The sequence below is a fragment of the Pseudorca crassidens genome, chromosome 6 (assembly GCF_039906515.1).
Source record: "Pseudorca crassidens isolate mPseCra1 chromosome 6, mPseCra1.hap1, whole genome shotgun sequence".
In the NCBI taxonomy this organism is placed as follows: domain Eukaryota; kingdom Metazoa; phylum Chordata; class Mammalia; order Artiodactyla; family Delphinidae; genus Pseudorca; species Pseudorca crassidens.
In genome coordinates this window covers 9,779,957-9,804,067 of record NC_090301.1, presented here as the reverse complement: position 1 = coordinate 9,804,067, position 24,111 = coordinate 9,779,957, and the positions used below count along the sequence as shown (strand labels likewise).

The following is a 24,111-nucleotide window of genomic DNA, read 5'->3' as shown; positions in this document are numbered from 1 at the left end:
ATAAATTGTTACAACAGATATGGAAGCAGATAACAGTTACTTGTACTGGGGAGTAAAATTTAGATTTGACTGTTGACAACACTTCATCACACAATTTCTAACTAATAATCTAGTACTGTATCCATCTTAATAGCCAAAAACTGGTCCAAAGTTGAATACCGTCCCCTCTTTTACGAGCATGTCCATTCCCCAAGCTGATTTCTTTTTACCTTCTCTCTGCCCAATAAAATCCCTGCCCCCCACCCCCTGTTGGATTTCCGAAGATTGGGAAATGACCTTATCACCAGAGAAGGATCAAATATAAAATACAATATAAATTATACAGAGCTGAGCATTTCATTTTCCCAGTTTGTCATCATTATATTTGCATCAAACACATATCTTGGAGAATACACCTTAATGCTTCCATTTAATTTAGCAAAATATTTAGTGTACCTCAGAAAAAAAATTGTGAAAACAACCAAAAGCATCCCTAACATTTGTGATTTATACTTTCACATCCATTTTCATTAAACCCTTTCAACACCCCTGAGAGACAGGTGCTGCCTCTACCCGCTAATGCCCTCATCCTCCAGGTGAGGACTGTTAGAATATATGATTGAACAGGACAAGACATTAACAGCAGGATGCAGAGGGCCACTTGGGTGCACTGGACTGGAATGAATAGAGTCTGAACTTGAGCTTGTATCTTTGAGTTGAGGCTGCAGGACGGAACAAGTCTGAATAAAGTCAGGAAGTTATCAGCATGGTAAGCGGCTAGAGTTACAAGCCCCAACCCCGGAATGAAGAAAACTGGCAGAATACCATCAGAATGCTAAACCAGGGGAAAGTACTCTGGAAACTGCCCAAGCTTAGCCCTTGAGGGGAGCCGGAGGAGGGGGTGGGGGGGTGAGGGAAAGGGTCAGGAGGAATCATACTTTCTGAAGGTCATCTTCCTCCAGGGCAGAGGAAACTAAAAACAGCTAATTGGACATGTGGTAGTTTAGAGAGAGGTAAATGACAGATTTAACCATGTTAGAGAAAATGTGAAAACTCAGAAGTGACCCATGGGGGAAGGTGGTGTGGGCAAGAGGGACCCCAAAGAGAGTTGTGATCCCCCCAAGTTATTCTGAGTCAGAGGTTCAGAAGTGATAAATTGTTTGCTCAGGTGCCGAGCCCAGGGCCCTGGGTCAGGCCAACATCAAGTGGAAACCAAGCTTCTTCTGAGACACCAACATTCAATGCCTCAAGTTGCCCACAATTCTGGGAGAAAGAAGATTAAAGAGTCAAAAATGAAGCCAAGGACTTCCCTGGTGGCACAGTGGTTAAGAATCCGCCTGCCAATGCAGGGGACACAGGTTCGAGCCCTGGTCTGGGAAGATCCCACATGCCACAGAGCAACTAAGCCTGTGTGCCACAACTACTGAGCCTGCGCTCTAGAGCCCGCGAGCTACAACTACTGAGCCCACGTGCCGCAACTACTGAAGCCCGTGCGCCTAGAGCCCGTGCTCTGCAACGAGAGAAGCCACTGCAATGAGAAACTTGCGCACCGCAATGAAGAGTAGCCCCCGCTCACTGCAACTAGAGGAAGCCCGTGTGCAGCAACAAAGACCCAACGCAACAAAAATAAATGAATTAAAAAAAAAATGAAGCCGAGATTCACAGCATTAAATGCCAAAGACCACACATCTAGGACTCTTTGGCTGGAACTGGGATACAGTCTCTGGATTTCAAAGCCCACAATTTTTCAATTTTGAGCCACACTGGAAATATTATCTTAGAAGCCAATTTTGATTATTAGAAAAACCTCATCTAAAATGGAGGAAATTATGCTGATGGCTAAAATTCAGATTATCTGGGCAAAATTCCCTATATACTATCTCTAAACACCAAACCGAGGTTGGGTTGAACCAGATGCGGTTTTGGATACAAGATTTCCATAACTCACCGATGAAGTGATTGTGCCCCAAGGCAAGCATCTCCTCCAAGAGGACGAGGCCCCCGGGAGTCTGGAGGAGGGTCACGCTCCGTCCATCTATGAGGGAGCACTGTTGAAATCCCGTGGCCGTGACCTTCCACAGCAAAATCAGTGAGGCAGTGGCATCTTGACGAATTCTGAAAATGAGAACGATGTCAATGGAAAGTCCCTTGCAGAAAAATTCATCTTAGAATCAGTTCATCAAATTCAAAATAAAAATAAAGACGGCACATACATCCATAAAAGTATTGGGAAATGGAGGAAATGATCTTCTAAACAGGCGCCCACTTCATGCGGACTCACGGCCGTCATTTCCCACACCGTTAGACACGTCTGTCTCCCGCTTGATCAAAAATATACCATAAAATCGCTAATAGACAACTCACCTTTGGGTAACAATTTTCATCAATAATAAAAGGGCATATTGAGTTTAGAGACAACTCCTTCCATAACCACACAATATAAAGAGTCCTGCTAAAATTTATTATAAATGTGTAATACATCCCCAAACCACCTGAGTAGTGCTGCTTATATAAGTGAAAGTGGGGCTTCCCTGGTGGCGCAGTGGTTGAGAGTCCGCCTGCCGATGCAGGGGACATGGGTTTGTGCCCCAGTCCGGGAAGATCCCACATGCCGCGAAGCGGCTGTGCCTGTGAGCCATGGCCGCTGGGCCTGCGAGTCCGGAGCCTGTGCTCCGCAACAGGAGAGGCCACAACAGTGGGAGGCCCGCGTACCACAATAAAATAAAAAATAAAAAATAAATAAGTGAAAGTGTGTCACCTCCCATGCTTCTGGCCTCCCCTGGTTTCTTCTTGCTTTCAGGATAAAATCCAAAGAATGAGATGCCCTAGACGACCAACCCACCCCGGCCTCAGTTCCCTCTCAGCCTCTGATCCTGCAGTTCCATCCTTGCCACCTGGTGCAATGGCCACAAGGAGGTACTGTCTCTTCCCCGGGCAGGTGCTGTCCCGGGTCCCAGCCTTTGCCTCCTCCACCTGGGAGCTGTGTCATTCTTCGAGGCTTAGCCCACTAGCACCCCCCCTCTGAGACCTTCTGCACTCATCTTCCTGGCAACCAGCAGCTGCCTGTCCTTCCTCTGTGCTGCCGGGGAAGCAGGGTCGTGGTCCACAGAGCTGCTCCCCCCAGGGCAGAGCTCCTGGCTTGCAGCAGGGGGCCCAATAAAGGGTTGATAAATGATCAAATTCATGAATAAATGAAAGTGTAAGGAGCTAGTAAGCCTCCCACGTGAATTCAGCACCCAGAGATCATTCAGTACTCCCATCTTACTCAGTCTGGGTCAGACTCTGCTCTTTCTGTCCAGATCTGCAGCCTCAGAGAGTCTTGGGGAATTTCAGATTTTTGTGGGGGGGGCGAGGGAAGAAAGAAGGTATTTAAAAGGATAGATCAGAACTATTCAGGAAGGCTTATGAAAGTAAAACAATATGACCTAGACAAGAAAGAACTGGATTCATAAATATAAAGGCAACTAAATGATACTGATTTCCCTGAAACCAGCTCTGGACGGTGGAGTTTCATCTTTGGTACGAGCAACGGAACACTTAGGACAGGGGTCCCCCTACTGGCGGAACTCAGAGCTGCCTCAGATGCCACACCCTTCTCCCTACAGGGATTTCTTCCCTGTGCCCGGAGTTCACTGCCCATCCTGGCTTTTCCTATCAGAAGATGGGCAGGGCATGCAGGGGCAGTGGAACAAAGCCCCTCTTCCAGGGACTCCGTTGTTTAGAAGGGAAGGTGGGCAAAAATGACCCTGTGTAAGTGAAGAGTGGGTCTCCAGTACCCACTGCCCTCTTAAAATGGAGCGATGCAGCAGACTGGTTAACCAGGACGGGGGCCATATGTCCCCCTGTCTTCTGAAGTCCCTGAAGGCTAGAGAGCAAATGTCCGTTTCAGTGCATGAGGGGTAGGATGGGGAGTGCCAGTTAATATCAACAGAGGACGGGCGGTGGGAGCTGTCAGACAGGTGCGGGGGGGCCAGTGCTCCAGGCGGCGTGACTCGCCAGCAAAGCAGAGCACCTGGCGCCCTGCCGGGGGCTGTCATCACTGCTTCCCTTTGCCTCCTCTCCATCCCCACCAGTGACAACCAGCCGCGTGTAATTTGAAGGAGCTTAAATTTAAAACACAACAAAACACTCCTCTCACCTGCTTGTTTTTAAAGAGACAATTGTAATGTTTGGGTCTTAAATTTGGGGTAAATTATGCATACGAATGTAACTAATGGTCCACTAAAATCAGAAGAAGCCAAAGAATTTGGGGAGCAAAAGTCATTTGAGAAGAGAAGGGTCTGGCTCTAGATCTTAGCTCAGGCACCTGGGTTTCTTATCTCCCACCTAACTCATCCAATCCAGTCTCCCTGGAATCTTCTCCTCTGAAATCGCTCCCTCTAGTTTTTGAGTGACAGAGGCCACACCTTCTTCACAGGGAACCATTCATGATTCTCACTGGACTGACCAGTTATGGACCAGTTAAGTGAACAGACACCACCCAGCAGACAGTCACAAACATGATCATTTTTAACTGGGCGTTTATTCTTACTTGACTGAAGTGTTCTGTGGCACCTCGAAGGACACCAGACGGCCACCCGCAGAGCTGTTAGAACTGGCATTCCCACAGGCAGTATCTGGAATCGCCTGGAGGAACAAAGAACAACAGAGAAGACAAGTTATGGGGGTTAATCATGGTGCAAGATAACTTGAGGAAGCAAAATTCCATGAGCTGCCTCCACTCCATTCCTTTGGGTGATGCTGGGGACGGCCACCTGACAGGCCAAGTGAAATATTATAAACTCTAACCAAAACGAAAGCTTTGCCATTTGAGTTTCTGAAACGCGAAAGCTTTGCTGAGAGGCATCTACACATTCCCGGGATGACTACAGCTGCTAACAGGATGGTGCGCGGAAGGGCGGAAGATCTGCTCCCCTCTCTCTTTCATCCTGCAAGCAGTCACGGGCCTCTGTTCTCTGCTCAGTCTGGCGGTAACGAGGGACTAAATGCTTAGAGAACAAGGAGGTGGCCTTAAAGGACTAGCTTCCGTGCCACGGGCAGAAATCTCAATGACTAGGAGAATGAGCTTTCCAGAGAGCAACAGACACGTCTGGTCTGAATGACCGTGCTCTGTGCAGAGGTGTACGTAGGAGCACGTGCTAAGGCCAGGTAGCTGGGAGCTGCCCTTTTTTTCCCCTGTGGACCAGACCTTCATTTTTAGGTAACGTGTTCCGGAAAGTATTATACTGATGTGTGCAAAAAAGGGAGTTCAAGGGGGGTAACTGCTCATCAGGAAGCATATTGCTAACACTTGAGCTGTGTCCAGTGAGGTGCCTCTGACCTGTTTATTCATTCATTCCTCATGCTGTGATCACTGTGCTCATCCCACGAATCAAAACAAAAGGGTATTAAAAGTGTTCACCATCACTGAATTAACTGAGAACAATACAGAAATTCTCAGCACTTCCACCCCACTCCCAACATGTAGAATTTATTGTCCAGAAATACATTCACGTGTTCCTCCGGCACTTTTAACCTGCTTCTTGAACAGCCTATGAAATAACCGCATGATACGAATATGAGGCAATTCATTTTTACATTTACCTGCTGTAGGATAGCATGCCTTTGAATAACTAGGTTGAAACGGTTGGCTGGGGAGAAATTTTCTTTAAAGGACACTTCCTTGATAAACATGGGACCAAATCTAATTCACATTCAAGAAGTGAGTCATCCAGCAAAGAGATATTAAAATCCTAACTTCAAAACATCCATTACAAATCTGAAACCAGAACAAGTTTACAGTTTTTTAGACAGGATAAAAACACTGCCCTGTGGTCTGGATGGGGTCTTCACAAATTGTGTGGCAATGAAAAAAAAAAAGTGGGTCAACTGGTTAAAATCACCCAGAAACATCAAACAAGAAATGCTGCCTTACCTCTTTTATAACAATAATCGAAATTTCTAGACATATCCTTCGGCTCTAAAAATGCTACACAAAGATCTATATAGGTTTTTTTTTTTCATTTAAGCTACAAAACCTGTAATAATATACAACCACAGGTCTATATGGAAGTCATATAATGGACAAGATATGGAGTGGAATGACACTTTATCAACGTTACCGCAAACTCAGGTTTTGTATTTGTTCTTCTATTCTTCTAGCTAGCAAACTTATACTTTATGTCATCTTTTAAAGGTCTGCTGGAAAATCCTCAGAATGGGACTTTTGATGAGCTTGAAAATCCAATAAGCCAAACCCAGACTGGACAAGATTCAATGAACAGAATTTGCTGTTGCCAAAATGAACAAAATTTGGAAATCTCATTCTCGAATGCACTGCCAAAATATTTTAAAAAATCAGTGATGGCATTTTTTTTTTTTTCTAAATCCCACTGAAGTGCTGCAACTTACCACCGATAGAACCTAAACAATAACAGACAACCAAAAACTGGAGCATAAAATTCCATGAAGGAAAATTAGGTCAATAGTGGAGGGTCTGTAATATGTTCATTTATAATATTCTTCATTGAGCTGCCTGTCCCCAAATCTAAGATTATCTCACAGAAATGTATGTGGTTATCATTCCAGGAAATAATTTCATTCATTTGCTTCTCTTGCTTACTCTTTTTAGGCTCATAAAACAATCATAACCGAAACGTCCCATTTACGCAACCAAGAGAGATTTCCTACACACAAGGGCAGAAAGGAAAAACAGTTAGGCACATCTTTTGTTCAATATGTAACTTCAAGGTCTTGCATTTTTATAGCTGATATCAGAAACACTGGAATTATTTTAACTGTACTGGTTTCTTCCATAAAAGCACATGCACTAAAATGTTCTCACCTCCACTTGATCCCATTTCATTTCTACAACTTTCTGCCCAGTTTTCGGCTGCCACGTTGGCAGGGTGATGGTGGCCTGAGAGCGGGGCAGGATTATGTCAGGCTCCTGGGTGGTGGGGACAGGCTGAAGCTGTCTGGGTGCCATGGACTCCGTCCAGCCAGAGACGGGGACGCTGGGAAGTGCCTGTTCACAGACTGGACCTTCATAGCCTTCATTGCAAATGCAGAGGTAGCCGTCGCTGCTGTTGCTGCTGCTGTTGCTACTGCTGCAGTTGCCATGGTGACACGGGTTGCTGGCGCAAGGATCCGCAACAAGCTGAAACGAGACCATAAATGGGTCAATTATTCCCTCATAAGGAAAGTGGCGCGGTCTCTGGGAAATGAGCTCAGTGGCTCAGAGCTGCTGCTCTAACAGAAACGCAGTTCCTGTGGAATGTGCATTTTTAACTACTTGTGCTGTCTGGGGCAGGGGGGCCTCCCAAGGTCATCCCAACATTAACCCTTCCATAGATAACAGGCATCCAACAAGGAAGTATGTAGTTAGTGGGGAAGAGCCTCCCCCACCCCAAGGCCCTAAATAATGTTGATTTCAGGAACACTTACTTAGAGGAATTTTCTAAGGCAAAAATAGTTAAAACTGAGGCTCATTAGGAATATACCAACTTTGATATTTCTAGCTGCCAGTTAACTGATTACTAGGGACCTACATTGAAATCTCCTCCTTCACATCCTGGACCATTCATAGCAAGGTTCCCTCATGAGAAATGACTGCCTAGTTTATCCCCCCTACAGACGCACTTACCTACGTCTTCCAATTTCCGACCTGATGAACAATTCTCTTTAAGGTGATGTTATTTAATTAAAAGCTTCCAAAAGGATCAGCCTGCGTGACAATTGCATGCTAGAAGGGAGCATGGTGGTGACTTATATTAAGCAGAGTTCTATGAGAGTTTCTACCTGATTATTTTGGAAGGTGATTACAGAGAAATGTTACCCTGCTGGATGTGGAAGATAAAATTTCAGTTGCGTATCTGTAAATTGTGCTCATGTTCTAAGGAAAGCGTTTATCGCTGAGTCCTTTGCTGACCTCTGACTTGCCATTTGTTATTACCTGGAGATGCTACAAAAACAATGTGAAATGAAGCAGCGTAACAATGCTTCTCTCCAGACAGCCCAAGGGTTCAGGCATGTTCACAGAGCTTATTCAGTTATCATTTGCTTCTGTGATAACAGAAAATTAGACCCTGGTTTCTCAGGGCTGGTAATAGAATTGAGTGAATAATAGACAACAGAGAAATGGGACCTTCAATTTCTCTTGTTGAAGTGAGTTCGTACTTAAACACACATGGATAGAATTCTGCCTGGAAAAACAGCTACTCGTTCTGCTAATGATCCTTGTCACACAATTTCCAGCAAACTCCTTTAGGAAGATTAAGGGATTTGGGATTGAGTAAAATGAAGCTCCAAAAACACCACAGTGTTAATTCTATGCTGTCACTTGGCAAAACCTTCACAAAATCTCAGCTAAGAGTAGATGGATTGGTATCTGAAGAAAATATTTCAAGCCTAAATAATCTAAAATATTTACAATCTTTATCAACTCAAAGTAAAATCCAAACTCCTTCCACGGCAGACAAAGCCCTCCCTGATCTGGCCCCTTCCTATCCCTGAGGTCCTCTCTTCCCACACTTTATCCTCTTCCCTTACATTCAACCCCCTTCACCTTCTTTATGTCCCTGCACTATGCCAAGGTCATTCCCACCCCAGGGCCTTTGCACCTGCTGGGCCCTCTGCCTGGAATGCTTTTCTCTCAGACTTTGCATGGCTCTCTACCTCATTTCACAAAGCTCTCTACTCAAATGTCATCTCCTCCGAGAAGCCTTCCCTCACCGTGAAATCTAAAATAAATCCCTTTTTTGTTTCCCAAAGACACGTGAGCCCCGTCAGTGCATGGACTTATCTGCCATGTTCACAGCTCTATTCCCAGCATGTTGAGGAACACAGAAAACATGGTAGAGTTTCTTTAAAAAAGCACTGGAAAAATAAAGACACACAGATCAATCAACATCTGAAAAGCAATGTGTGACGAGGGACAGACTGAATTGCTCCTTTAGTCCTGATACTGTTCCAGTGCTTTGCATTTATTTCTAGGAAGGCTTTGTGGAATGGGTATCACCTCAAGAAGGAGGAAGAATTTAATTAGCTAGGATAAAGGGGACATATAAACCAGGTTTCTGATATCAGCTCATCTGAAGGTTGACCTAGTCACAAATTAAGACTTTTAACACATGCCTGAAAACAAAGAAATACATTTAAATCATTTTTAAAAATTGGAGAGATCATTACAAAAATCAGTTCTGGAAGTGCAGACCTCCATGGTGCAGCTTAGGGAATGAAAAGGCAAAGACCACAAGGCAAAGACCACCAATCTGATGGCCAAAGACGCCCCAGGGCTTCTGTCCCATCGCCACAGCCTACTGCTGGAGACTGCCAGTCTCAGAGACCATCAAGGTGAGTCACTGTGTGAAGTCCGTCCCTTCGTGGGCAGTGTCGGGGTGGGTGCTGGTGGAGACAGCTGGGTGGGAAGGGTAGGCCCCCAGGGCAAGGCCCAATTCATCAGGCCCAGGAGTCAGCTCCACCAAGTGAGGAATAAATAGCCAGAAGAAAAATAGGCTGAGGATAAACAATACCATCTAAGCGCTGCTGTCTAGGCTTGACAGATGAGAGGAAAGCAGGAAGAGCATGGGATTCAATAAGGAATGACTAACGTCAAAGGCCAGGAGAAACGCTCTGGGTAGAGAAAAGAAGACAGAAGCTAAAAATTAAACTATCAGTTGTATAGATTTCTAAAGGGACTCAAAACAGTGAATGCTGTGATGGTGCACACATGTACACACATGTACACACACATGCACTGAATACAAAGCAGGGTGTTAAATGCATTGCGAGATCGTTGATCTCTTCTTTAAAATAATCATGTCATATTCATGCTGCTTCCTTGGGTTTTCGCCTAGTTGCTTCACTAACAATGACAATTACCTTCCTTTCTATCCTCTAACACTTCAGACTAGTTTCATTAAAAAAAAAAACAATCTTTTCAGTTGCCTAACAGCAAATACAAGATAAAATACAATCATTAATCTTTAAGCAAAATCTTGGCATCATAAATATTTATTGTAAGTCCTATTTTTCTGTACACAGCTTACTGAGTTGTTTTTTTAAGGTTGTATGTGTATTTTATCTCACAGGGAAAAAGTCCTGTTACAGAGGTCACTACTGCCCTTGAATCCCATTACATTTGAACTATAAGCAGAAAATAAGCAAACTGCCAAAATGAATAATGAGGCAAAATATCGTAATTAATAGACCTGACTTTGGGGATGCTCGAAATTCAACGTGATACCTTCTTGGCTATAATTTCTAGCTTCTAATGATGGGGGGGAAAGGGATGAAGACTTTGTAATATCAGCAGAAAGAGCAAAGAGAAAGCCTATGTGTTAATGGTTTTCTGCTTACAGTAACCAACAAGCTCACTTAGTAAATGCTGTATGTTCATTGCATCAGATTAATTCATCTATTTAAACCAAATTTTTTCACATCATAGAGTTAAGCTAAAACTATTCTTTTCACATTTTATTTTCAACTTTTCACCTATGTCAAATAATTTATACTATAATCAAGAGCACTTATGGGGGTGCATAGAGGGTGAGGTCAGAGCGAAGGTGCCTGCCAGCCCCAGGACACATGATTTGAAGGCAGTCTCATGTGACACTTTAGCCGTGACCTGTTTTCCTTCCCTAAACTGAGTGCTGCCCATGTTTTTGGCAATTCCAGTGCCCTCTGCAGCATACAAACAGAAGGATGAAAAGGTCAAACTTAAAACAGGTATAAAAGAGGCCCACTTACAGGGTCGTTAAGATACAACACGTCAAAGCTACCAGGGTCGCTGCAAAGTGCCGCACGTGAACACCTTCGTCTGCCTTACCTGGTGATGGTGGGCCTGGGAGAAACATAACCACCTTCCTGGTGATCCTTCCGTGCTAGTTAGACACCTGGTTGACTTCGTTCCAACTTCTCCTGTACTTTTACCGAAAACTCAACATGGCTGAGCAGTAATTCATGTGCCATTGATCCGGCACGTATGACGTGCCAGGCAGGACGCCTAGAAGAGGGGTCAGGAGGGTAAAGAAAGCCCAGTCCCAGCCCTCAAAGAACTCTCAGTCCAACAAAAGGGTAAGACACATGAACTTGGACGTGCCCTGAGCCATCTAACTGTCAGCTAATACCCTGCACGTATGCGTGTCAACCATTACGATCGTGTGTTTGATTGAGTTAAAGTTCTTAACACTGAAAAAGAGAACGGGCTTGATGATTGCAGCTATGAAATGAGCAGCTTACGAGCAGGTCTCAGAAACCATCTCTTAGGTGGCAGTGGCAGCTCTCACAAAGGAAGCAGCAGAAAAGAATCTTCTAGGCAAAAATGGAGGCAGGTGAGAAGCCAGCATCCTGGTGACGGCCCTGGTGTGCAGGTGGCTGAGCGGCTTGGGCGAGTTACTTGCCTGCACTGGATACACATTCCTCGCACATCCAGGGGCTGGGGTGGAACATGTCAAGTTCTGCTCCTGCTCTGCGGTTTAGGTTCCTATTGACATGACTGTTTTCAGAGGGTCCAGAGGAGCACAGAGCAAACCTGGGGTCACCTCCCTCCCTCATTTATACCCACGTTCAGTGGGCAGAGTCATCCAAGCAACGGGAAGAGTGTCTGAGGAAACGGACGCAAAGAAGCCCAGGAGGAGAGCCTACAAACGCTGATGGAACACACCACTTGGCCCAGGCCACGCAGGTCACCTGCGGGGAGGGAGGGACACGGTGGCCTCGGGGCACTGAGAGAGGAGTGTAGACACAGAAGGGAAATAACCGAGGGGGAGATTGTGTGTGGCACTAAGAAATAAGTAGAATGGGCCGGAGTTTTAGTAAACTGTCTGAGCAGCAGAATCAATTAAGGAACTTTTTTTTTTTTTTGCGGTATGCGGGCCTGTCACTGTCATGGCCTCTCCCGTTGCGGAGCACAGGCTCCGGACGCGCAGGCTCAGCGGCCACGGCTCACGGGCCCAGCCGCTCTGCGGCATGTGGGATCTTCTTGGACCGGGCCACAAACCCGTGTCCCCTGCATCGGCAGGCGGACTCTCAACCACTGCGCCACCAGGGAAGCCCTAAGGAACTTTTAATACAGATTTTGATACAGATATTAGTATTATAGGAAGAAGAGGTGACTTATTAAGTAAGGAACAAAAACAAAAGCCTGAAAGCAGGATTTTTCAACTTGTACACTACTCTTTGGGCTGGGTATTCTTTGGTGTAGGGGTTGCCCTGTACATTGCAGGATGTTGAACAGCATCCCTCATCTCCACTTACTGGATGCCAAGAGAACCCTCCCACCAACAATGGCAGCTGTGACAACCAAAAATGTCTCCAGACATTGCCAGTGTCCCCTGGGGAAAAGCCACCCCAGCTGAGAACCACTGTCTCAAAGGAACAGATTCAAGCATTTTATTCCATCAAAGTGTTTTGAAAATCCATAAGACTCCATAAATAAAGTCAAAAGGCAACAATATGGTGGAGGAAAATATGTACCACCTATTACAAAAGACTAAGTCCTTTACAATATAGATTCCTAGATATCAATAAAAGAGAAACACCTCGGTAAAAAGGACAAAGAAACTGGCAATATGCAGAATGATTTGTACAGAATCATGCCATTTTTATACTACTTTTAAACACAATGTTACATATTCACTTGTACGTGTGTAAGTACAAATACAAATTTTTTAAAGTAGAATGGACCATCATGTTAGTAATTTGTCTGAGCAGCAGAATCCTTTAAGGAACATTTTAAAATACAGATTCCCGAGCTTCCCTGGTGGCGCAGTGGTTGAGAGTCTGCCTGCCGATGCAGGGGACACAGGTTCGTGCCCCGGTCCGGGAAGATCCCACATGCCGCGGAGCGGCTGGGCCCGTGAGCCATGGCCGCTGAGCCTGCGCGTCCGGAGCCTGTGCTCTGCAACGGGAGAGGCCACAATAGTGAGAGGCCCGCGTACCACACACACACACACACAAAAAAAAACAGATTCCCCCGCCCCAAGCTGCTAATCAAAAACTCTGAGGGTGTGGCACTATCAAAGGAATAACTTATCTGGATAACTTATCTGGATAATCCACGATGAAGAAAGACAACAATAAAGGGTCATACTCCACCTCCCCTGCACTGGAAGAAATGTGGAAATTCTCCCCCTCCCCTCCACCCAACTGAACTATATGGAGGTGAATGATGGACAGCCCACTGCAGAGGCTAAACAGAGAACAGGTGGAACCCTGGAGGAGGGTGGGTGGGGAGAAACCACCCACCCCAGCGGCCTTGAGATAGCAGGAGAGTGTCTGCATCTGCCAGCTGGGGGAGAGGGACCAGGACAAAGAAGACCCCAGAACTTGGAGTTTGGGGTTTCTGGAAAAATGATAATAATCAATTGCTCGTGAAGCACTGGGATACAGCAGAGAAAGCCTGGGCTTCTACTCCCATTTGTGGGTGATCTTGGACCAGGCAAGGAAGGTTCCTGGGGCTCAAGCTCCTCAGTTGTTAAAGGAAGGGATGGGACCAGAGAACCCCAATGTCCTTTCAGTTCTTCCTATCATGTTTCTTGTCCAAAACAGGAACTGCACTGGTTAGAAATGTCATCTTCATGCTTAAAGACAAATGCACACTGTTGGGGTCCAACTGTCACAGTATTTTTGTCTTAAAAAGGAATTTTTCCCACTTTCTTCAATAAAGATCTCAACTATATTGCAACACCAACTGCTTACCCACTAGGAGTAAAAATGTGCGAAAAAAAAAAAAAAATCACTACAGTGCTTATGCCAGTAGTAGTCTTGGCCAAGAAATGCATCCCATGAATTTTTTTTTCCCAAACCCAAATAATAGAAGTGCTCATTCACTTTACTGGAACAAGAACTATGTATCTTAGTGAAATACACTAAATAAGCTTAATTCCCACGTGTTTTGGTATTTCTTTACTTCTGTATTAGGGACTCTAAATTACTTGAAAAATTATTCCAGGACTAATCTGGGCAGTCCACTTTTCCCTTCAATTCTGAGTCACTTTCTTGAAATCAGCCTGTCCTGGTTTTTGCATGTGGGTTGAGTCACATCTGAAAGTAGGCTAAAAGGAAATTACAAGCAGAATTCAAACTTTTGACATGAAATGAATCCATTAAAAATAAACCACTGCTTGTCCAGTTATTTTCCAACTTTTCCATGGTATCTCTTTAAAACCTGATACTTTTAGGGCTTCCCTGGTGGCGCAGTGGTTGAGAGTCCGCCTGCCGATGCAGGGGACGCGGGTTCGTGCCCCGGTCCGGGAAGATCCCACATGCCGCGGAGCGGCTAGGCCCATGAGCCACGGCCGCTGAGCCTGCGCGTCCGGAGCCTGTGCTCCGCAACGGGAGAGGCCACAACAGTGAGAGGCCCGCGTACTGCAAAAAAAAAAAACCCTGATACTTTTAGAAATTATCTTGAAATTGCACTCCCTTTGCTGTAGTCCAGCTAACACACACAGTAAATACTCATACTGATGAATCTTTAATCCCTGCTCGTTGCAGATATATAAAAATTAAATAACTGTTCTTCAGAAACTTGGCAAACCCTTTGTCGCTCGCTCTCCATATTCAACTAAATTCTAAGAGATAACATTCAACTGCATTTACTGGCATGGGCACACCAGCCTCAATGAAATGCTTTTTTTTTTCTTTTTTCTTTTAATCGTTCAAAAACCAGTTCCTTGAATCAGAAACTTACAGAAAAATTCCAGTGCATATATTCTTGTCCCGTCTTTCATCACAGACACTCATACATCCCAGCAAACTTTTTTTTACAAAACAACAATGTCATGAATACAGGGAATATGTCAACGTTTACCTCCCTGCCTATTCACGGAAAGAAGCCTGCAGCAAAATGGGAATGAAACTTCCTATGAAGATCATATGATCATCTCAACTGATGCAAGAAAAGCATTTTATTAAATTCAACATCCATTTAAAATGAAGATGTTCAGAAAACTAGGAAGAGAAGAGAACTTCTTTATTCTGACAAAGAGTATCTACAGAAAAACCTTCAGAATGTAATACTTATCGGTGAAATGTTGAAAAAGTTCTCTCTGAAATCGAGAACAAAGGAAGGATTTTGCTATCACCACTTCCACTGAACACTACACTAAAGGTCCTAGCCAGTGCAAGGAGGCAAGCATAAAAAGAAGTTACAAGGATTGATAGGAACAAAACTGTCACGATTCACAGACTATGTGATGATGCATGCAGGTAAGTTAGAATATGGAACTTCAGCAGGTTTGCTAGATGCAAGGTCAAAAGGTTTTTTAAAAAAGAAAAAGAACAATTGCATCTCCATGTAGCAGAAACAAAATATAAAATCTTTTGAAAGGTGTTGTTTACAATATTTTAAAAATCCCTAGGAATAAATCAAACCAAAGAAGCGCATGGCCTCAACAAAGAGCTATAAAATAGTATTGAAAGAAATTAAAGAAGACATACACAAATGGAAGGAGAGTCTAGTTAGAGATTAGAACACTTATTTTTTACGAAGAAGATTCAAATTTTCCCCAGTGACCAACAGATTCAATGCAACTACAACGAAAATCACAACAGTGTTTTTTGTTCTTGTGTGAAATGTCCCCAATGTGGGAAGGCTTGCTCTATAAAAAATAAGGAACTTTAAAGCTGCAGTAATTAGGACAATGGAATAAAATGTCAAGAAACAGAATAACCATATATGGACAATTCATTTCTGGAATAGTGTGATAAATATAGTCTTTTCAATAAATCGATAACCATATGGGGAAAAAAATTAAGCTTGACTCCCCCCACACACACCAGACACAAAGATTAAATTGCAAATTGCAGTTGAAACTAATATAAAGCAATTATACTTCAATATTATTTTTTTAATTTAAAAATAAGTTTCTAAAATATTTCTAAATAAATAAATGCATACAATGGAATAGACAGATAGATAGATAGATAGATGGCAAGTGGATTGTAGGTCTAAGAATGAAAGCCTACAGGGTGCTATGAAAAACAAAGAGTGGGGCAGTGAACTCACTAAAGGACTCCAGGAGGTCTTTCTGTGTGAAGTTAAGTGTCAAGGGTTAAAGATGAGCTACCCAAGGAAAGAAGAGCAGGAAAGGGGGCTCCTGCCAGGAAGAACAACTGCAAAGGCCCTGAGACATAAAATGGGTGGTGTAAGAGGAGAACTACAATAGTTGTATTTAACTGGAGAACACGCGAAGTGTCTGCCAGGGAGTTTTAAAAGGAGGGCTGCTGGAAACAATGAAGACCAGTTGGTAGTATATTGGACTTCGGCTCTGAAGGCAAATCCATAATGAATTCTAAGGAGAGCTATGACAGATGAAGCATTTTAGAAAACTCCCTCTAGCAAGGATGGGATGATGCATTTGAGGGGGTCAATCTGGAGACACAGGAGTGTGGGAAGAAGCCACTGCCATCAGCAGGGTGAGGAGGGCTGCAGGCCATGCGTAGGGCTGGGTCAGCATAGATTGAAACGTGAAGGTGGGCTGGAGAGTCGGTAGGGCTGGAGACTAACTGATTAGGTATGGGGGTAAGACAGGAAAGGGACTGTGCGTGGGAACTCCTGGGATTCTGGCCTGAACAAGCAGGTGAAGGGTAAGGTCACTCACTGAAATGTGGGATTCAGAAAGAAGAGAAGTTTTGAAAGGAGCAGGAAGTCATGGTTTTGGTTTGGGGAAGGAAGGTATTTGGGTGCCTAAGGGACACTGAGCAGGGGATGCCCTTAAGAGACTGTCAGTACAGATCTGGTGCTGGGGGGGAAGGAATGAGCCAGTTACCAGCATGTTGCAGGTGGGAGAGGGGTGGCACTGCATACACACAAAATCACTGAGGGTGAGGCCTCACAGAGGCTGGGAAGGGCGGGCTGGAAGAGGCAGGAAACCATTCTCACAGAGGGGAAAAAGGAGTTATGGGCAAGAGTTCAAATGTGCTGAGGGCCCACAGGACCAGGTCCCTTATATGCCTCAACTCATTTGCTCTTAACAATCCAATGAAATAGGTATCATCCTCACTTTATCCTGGGAGCTAAGGCTCAGAAAAGTTAAGCAGCTGGTCCAAAGTCACACACAGTAGGTGTCAGAGCTGAGAGGTGAACCGAAGACTGAGTGATTCCAAATTGTAACCTCTTCCCATATTCCAAAAGGTCTTATTTTACCTTGTTAAGTCAAGGAGTGGGTTTGCGAAGGAGAGTGTGGCTAACAGCCAGAGGCCACTAGAGGAAGATAACTCGATTACTGGAAAGGGGACCCTGCGTTTGGCACTGACAAGGGCAGTTTGGGTAGCCAGAGGGGTCAGAGGCCACCTTCCAGTGGGTCAGGAAGAGGGGGGCAGGCCACACAGGACACAGAGGAATAGAGGGAACCCTGGCTCCAGTCAGCTGTGAAGGGCTTCAGGCTAAACAGACCCCAAACTCAGCTTATCAGACCTTTGAAAGAACATGAAGTGAGTGCCCTCAGCTCAGAGAGAGAGAAGACGCCTGCCCAGAGGCCCTGGTTCATGGTTCTGTTCAACGATCCAGTTCTGCATACACAGAATGCGAGATGCCTGAAGGCATGCCCAGGAGCATGGAGCCTGTACAAATACGCCGCCCTAGAGGGGGTCTGGGCAGGGTGAAGAGCTGGGAAAGGTCAGAGTTTCTTCTGCACTCATTCATACAGCCCCAGGAAAACTTGTAGGCGCAAGTGTCTGCCGGATGAGCAGCTGACCAAGTTTCAGGGATGTGCAAAAGAGCGAAGTCTGAGCCCCAAGAATACAGACAAATGGGGCTGCTCTACCCAGATAAAGTCAGAGAGAGCAGAGTACAGCGTGTAACACGCCCACAGCAATGAGAGCCAAGGTGAGGGGTCTCAGGGATTCGACCCAGGCAAGCCACACTGGCCGTGAGAGAAGACATAGGGGGAGGTGGCTTCTGTCCTGAGAAGAGCTAGTTCATTGAAGTCTGGGGTGGAATCGTCCACACGTGTGCAGGATTACACCTTTCTGGGTGACGTTTCCCACCAAACGAAAGAAGCGTATTTTGTTTACGTCGTTTTTTTTTCCCTAGGAAATGTCTTTGTCATCTGCCAACTCTGTAACCTGTGTCACAACCTGAGACACGCACCCTCAGTGTCACCTGAGATGGACAGGTAGCTGCCCTCGGCAGGAGGCCCTGGTAAAGATCACACCATCAAGAGCAGTGTCAACTGTACCCCTAATTTTTTGCCTTTTCCATCTTTTTTATTGAAGTGAGTTGATTTACAACATTATATGAGTTTCAGGAACTGCATCCCTATTTTGAGTTTCCTGCACCCAGAGTTCCCATTCCTGAAATATCCCTGAAGCTTCTGACAAAGATGATGACACCAGCTTGCCTTTGCCCAGAAGTAACCTCAAGGTTCCTTCCTGACGTTCCTCCCAGATGGTGGAGCAGCACGAGGATTCCACAGAGACCCTCCAGCAACAGAAGCCACGTGAGGCCACGGGAGCCAGGGAAGAGGCCCAAATACAGTAGCCTCTGTGTTATTCTAATGGGTTTGGTTGCCATCCTGGAAGCTTTGGGAAGCCAGTGAAATACATCATACCAGAGTGGGGACTGGAGTCAGTCTCCCACTTTCAAAAGAACCTTTTGTGCTTCTTAGGGGCCCCAAAGGTAGTCTCCAAATATTAAAATGTGTTGATTTCTTTGTTACTTAAAATAGTTGTAAATGACAAATGCTACCCTACTTCTGTAGGGTAGCAGGGAGCTGCAAAACCAGGAACGTAGTAGGCACTCAATAACTATTTATTGCCTGAAACAGAGAGGGCATTGCTTTCTTTTAGACCATTCTTCACTCGGAGCCCATACCTGCTAGGCTTGACAGCCCGGATCCTTAAGAAAAGTTGGGGGAGAATTCTAGAATACTGTGAAACCAGGGCACAAAACCTTATTTGGTGGGCTTCCCTGGTGGCGCAGTGGTTGAGGGTCCGCCTGCCGATGCAGGGGACACGGGTTCGTGCCCCGGTCTGGAAAGATCCCACATGCCGCGGAGTGGCTGGGCCCGTGAGCCATGGCCGCTGAGCCTGCGCGTCCGGAGCCTGTGCTCCGCAACGGGAGAGACCGCAACAGTGAGAGGCCCGCGTACCGCAAAAAAAAAAAAAAACAGAAACACCTTATTTGGGAAAGGCTTTTGCTCTAAGCTGTAAAGTGTTCTGTATGCTTGTGTACCTGCCTGGCCTCTTGACCACTTTGATGTGTGCTTTTCTCTCTGCAGGCACAAAAATTCTCTTTGCCCTCTTTTCAGCGTTCCTAAACTTAAGTGGAAACAGCTGCTCTAATTTTAATAGCCATCTGCTCTGGAGATGGGGACAAGAATCAGTGGCCCTGCGGATAAATCTCAAGTCTTCCTCTTGTCCAACTTCATGTGCCTGGAGGTAAGCCTTCTAGAACCAGCAAGCTTCAAGAAGGGATCTTCACTAAGAAGAAAAGCTAGAAAGAAAAAAAAAATGAAACTCAAACCATCAAAAGAGCAGGGCCTGGATACCCATTAGCAATTGTTTTTAAATCCACAAAAGCCAAAGACCCCCAAAGAACACGCACACTCATATTAGTCATCTCGGGGCATAGTTGCAAAGAAGCTCTCTGATTGGCTAACATCTACTAAAAGCTCTCTGATTGGCTAACATCTACTAAAAGCTCTCTGATTGGCTAACATCTACTAAAAGGCCAAGTGTTTTCCAAGAGGAAGCTGAGAGGACCTTTAACGTTATGAAAGACAAAAGAAGCTAAAGAAAAACTAATAAAGGAATAGAACAGCGCTGAGAGTGGAAGAGGTCATCCATGAAAGCCCTGACAACTAGAAACAGCCATGGGTTGTGAAGCACAGAAAAGAGGAAGGTCACAGAGACTGGAGTGTCTGCAGCCTGGGAGTTAAGGCAGGGAGGGGAGGCACAAGGATAGAAAACCACCACCACCTTAACTGTGCAGCCCTACGGACGGGGGGAATGCTTTACGGGGAAGCAGAAGAGAGAACATTCAAAGTGCCTTCAATGCATTGTCTTTAAGGCACAGACCGGTTTCCTCGACCATGACGAGCTAAACCTTAAATCAGCAGAGAGCTGGCGCCTGTAATAGTTATGTCTACCGAAGTGGTACAGCAGAGGCACTGTGGCTCTGAAGACACTCAGTACTGATCATACAAATGATCTCTTTAAATACACAAATATTTAGCGTTTCCAATTTAGGCATGAAATTAGAAGGGTAGAAAACCACACTGGAAAAACAGTCAGTAAGACATAACCATGTAGAATTAAGGGTTTTTCAGCAAACTAATTTTTGAGCACAGAGCATCCTCTGAATTGTTTTAGTATATTGATGAAACCAATCACATTTAATAATGCTTGCCAACTTGGACTATGTGAATTAAGTTGCTGCATAAAGATTATAGACTGCCACTTTTCTTGCATATATAAATACTACAGGCACACAGAAAATAAAAGCTTAATTGATGGGAAATTTCATTATGCAGGACTTTTATTATAACAGATTGAACTGATGGGCAGACCCTTCTCCGGCTAAAACCATTTAACAATTTTAGTTAACATAGAAGATGCTTTAATTCAAGGGTGAGGTTTAAAAGAGGGTACGGGACAAGAGAAATCCTCAAGTTTCAGAAATGAAAAGAGAAGAGGACTCAAAACCAGAGCCATAAGCTCTTCATTAACCACAGGGATTATGGACCTGGAATAATACCTAAGGACTGGGCGGGAGCTGATTTCTATAAATCACACAGGGATGGGAAATGTGGCCTTGAGCCCAAGAGAAGTAGGGGAGCTATACCTGAGTCCATACATAAAGCCTCTTAGAGCCACCCTGTTTATAAAAAGGCAAGTGGTCTGGAGATATATCTACCTGCTGGCCTGGAGAAACCTCTGAAAAACTGGCATAGCTCCAGGGTCTTTGGATGAAAAAAAGAGTTGCCCGGGAGTAGTCAAAACCTTCCATATAAATAGTCCATGAAATTAACAACATCCCCTTGATGTGGAAATCCTAAACCAAGAAATGCACATAAAAACTTGACCAGAATCAGCAGAGTGATGGAGTGACACTTTCACAACACAAAGCACATGAGATTCACACACACAAGTGCACACATAAACACTTACTATAATGAGCTCACAATAAAAAATTACAAACTGCACAAGGAAACACACCACCATCAGCATGTAGAACTGCAGGTAAAGACTCAACAGAACCCTTTCCCCTGCTACATCTTAAGATAAAATAAGATGCTTACGGTATATCTGAAACATTTTTAGGATTCCCCACTTAATTTCCTTGCTTATTTTAATTGGCCTGATTAATTGTCCTGATACTTTTGATAAGACGGTTTCTACCAAAGAATACTAATAGTTTATACAGCTAAGATTTCTGAGGGCTTACACTATGCGTCGCACAGTTCCCAGCATTTTCCATGTTTTAACTCATTTCATTTTCACTATAACCCTACCCAGTTAAGTCGAATTATCTGTATGTAATTATATACAGAGAGTATATAAGGCTCAGAGAATTAGAGTACCCGTCCACGGTCATTAGCTAGCATGTAATAAGAATACTAATCCAGGGAATTTCCTGGTGGTGCTGTGGTTAGGACTCCATGCTTTCACTGCCGTGGGCCCCAGGCTCAATCCCTGGGGAACTAAGACCCTGCAAGTCGCATGGCATGGACAAAAACAAAAACAAAAAAAGAATACTAATCCAGACAGAAAGATACAATTCCAACCAAAACCCCATGTTCTTTTTTCTTCTAATTTGTCAAATTGATCCAAAAACTTAAACAGGAGATGAAAGGGGCAAGTATTTCCAAGATAATTTGAAGAAAAATAAAGATATATTTTCCTGAACAGATATAAAAATTTACTAGAAGTCTATAATCACTGTAACAGTATATAGTATTGGTACAGGTATAGACAAATTAAACAATGTGTCAGAAAAGAGCACAGAGATTTAGCATATAAAGGAACTTGTTATATAACAGGGAAGGCATTAAAAATTAATGCAAAAGGATAAACTATTTAGTAAGTGGTATTTGAATAATTGCTGATCCCTGTAGCTAAAGTAAGTATGTAATCCATGCCATATACACCCACACACACACAAAAAATGAATTCCAGGGCTTCCCTGGTGGCGCAGTGGTTGAGAGTCCGCCTGCCGATGCTGGGGACACGGGTTCGTGCCCTGGTCCAGGAGGATCCCACATGCCGCAGAGCAGCTGGGCCCGTGAGCCATGGCCGCTGAGCCTGCGTGTCCGGAGCCTGTGCTCCACGACGGGAGAGGCCACAACAGTAAGAGGCCCGTGTACCGCAAAAAAAAATATATATATATATATATATAAATATATATATATAAATATATATATAAAATATAATGTTATATATATGTTATATATATAACATATATATAATGTTATATATTATATATATAATGTTATATATATAATAATCATTTATATATATATATTTATATATATATATATATAAAACCTCAAAACTTTTATATGGTCAGTAAACTACAGTTCACAGACCAAATCTGGCCCATCACCTGATTCTGTAAATAAAGTTTTATTGGGACACAGTCACACCCATTAGTTTACATATTGCCTGTGGCTGCTTTCACAGAGTTGAGTAGTTGCAAAAGAGAAAATTGGCCAGCAAAGCCTAAAATATTTACTTGCTGACTCTCTGAAGAAAAAGTTTGCTGATTCCTGCTCTAGATGAAAATATAGGAGACTATCTTTATGATATCAAAGCTGGAAAGAATCTCTTGAGTAAGACTTATAAAAGACGAATATATTGAACTGCATGAAAATTTAAATGAATGAACTAGGGTTACATCTGACAGCCAGAGAAAAAAACACAGTAATGAGTGGAAAAAAAAAAAATCAAGCTGCAGAAGGATAGGTGCAGTATGACTCTCCTATTGACATTTTATATCTATGTTGTAAAAATATAAAAACACAGACAGAAAGCTTATATATCAACTCAGAATAACAATAGTTTCTGGATAGAGGGGAAGGGAAATGGGGTCAGGGAGGAGTTTGCAGGATACAAAATTAATACACAGAAATCTGGTGCATTTCTATACACTAACAACAAAAGATCAGAAAGAGAAATTAAGGAAACAATTCCATTCACCTTCGAATCAAAAAGAATAAAATACCTAGGAATAAACCTACCTAAGGAGACAAAGTACCTGTACTCCGAAAACTATAAGACATTGATGAAAGAAATCAAAGATGATACAAACAGATGGAAAGACATACCATGTTCTTGGATTGCAAGAATCAATATTATCGAAATGACTATACTACCCAAGGCAATCCACAGATTCAATGCAATCCCTGTCAAATTACCAATGGCATTTTTCATAGAAGCAGAACAAAAAAAATTTTAATTTGTATGGAAACACAAAAGGCCCCGAATAGCCAAAGCAATCAGTTTTTTTTCTTTTTTTTTTTTTTTGGCCGCACCGTGAGGCATGTGAGAACTTAGTTCTCCAACCAGGGATTGAACCCGTGCCCTCTGCAGTGGAAGCGCAGAGTCTTATCCACTGGACCGCCAGGGAAGTCTGCCAAAGCAATCTTGAGAAAGAAAAATGGAGCTGGAGGAATCAGGCTCCCTGACTTCAGACTGTACTACAAAGCTATAGTAATCAATCATATCCAAACTTTACTGAATTCGTTGATGAGCTCTATCAGTTTTCTCGTAGCACTTTTAGGATTTTCTATGTATAGTATCATGTCATCTGCAAGCAGACTGGGGCTCGGGTGGTGGGCTTTATATCTGGCTATTTTATAAAAAAATAAAAAATCTGAAGCAAATATGACGGGATGATGCCTGCTGAATCTCAGTAGTAGATGCTAATTATATTATTCTCTCTGTGCTTTTCTGTGTGTTTGAAATATTTCATAATAAAAATTCAGTTTAATCTGTGATCTTCATCATTAACAAATACGTACTGAGCACCTTCTGTGTGCTAGGGACTGCTCTACCCCAGAGCTCAGAACACTTTGGCCCACAGGCCAAATCCAGCCCGCCATCTCTATTTATCCAGCCTGTAAAGTAAGAATGATTTTTCCATTTTTAAAAGGTTGGAAAAAATCCAAAGAAAGTGACTATTTCACATCATGTGGAAAATCATATGAG

At 43.8% G+C, this 24,111-nt stretch overlaps 1 protein-coding gene across 2 annotated transcripts in view; it reads right to left on the bottom strand.

Moving 5' to 3' along the window:
- DNER (delta/notch like EGF repeat containing) overlaps positions 1-24,111 on the bottom strand; it is a 324,264-nt gene that overhangs the window by 190,247 nt on the left and 109,906 nt on the right. For both annotated transcript variants that reach the window (XM_067740313.1, XM_067740314.1), the window contains exons 2-4: positions 6,803-7,117; positions 4,511-4,605; positions 1,928-2,094 (exon numbers count right to left, since the gene is read on the bottom strand). In XM_067740313.1, the coding sequence (XP_067596414.1) occupies positions 1,928-2,094; positions 4,511-4,605; positions 6,803-7,117 (577 nt within the window). The remainder of the gene's footprint in view (positions 1-1,927; positions 2,095-4,510; positions 4,606-6,802; positions 7,118-24,111) is intronic.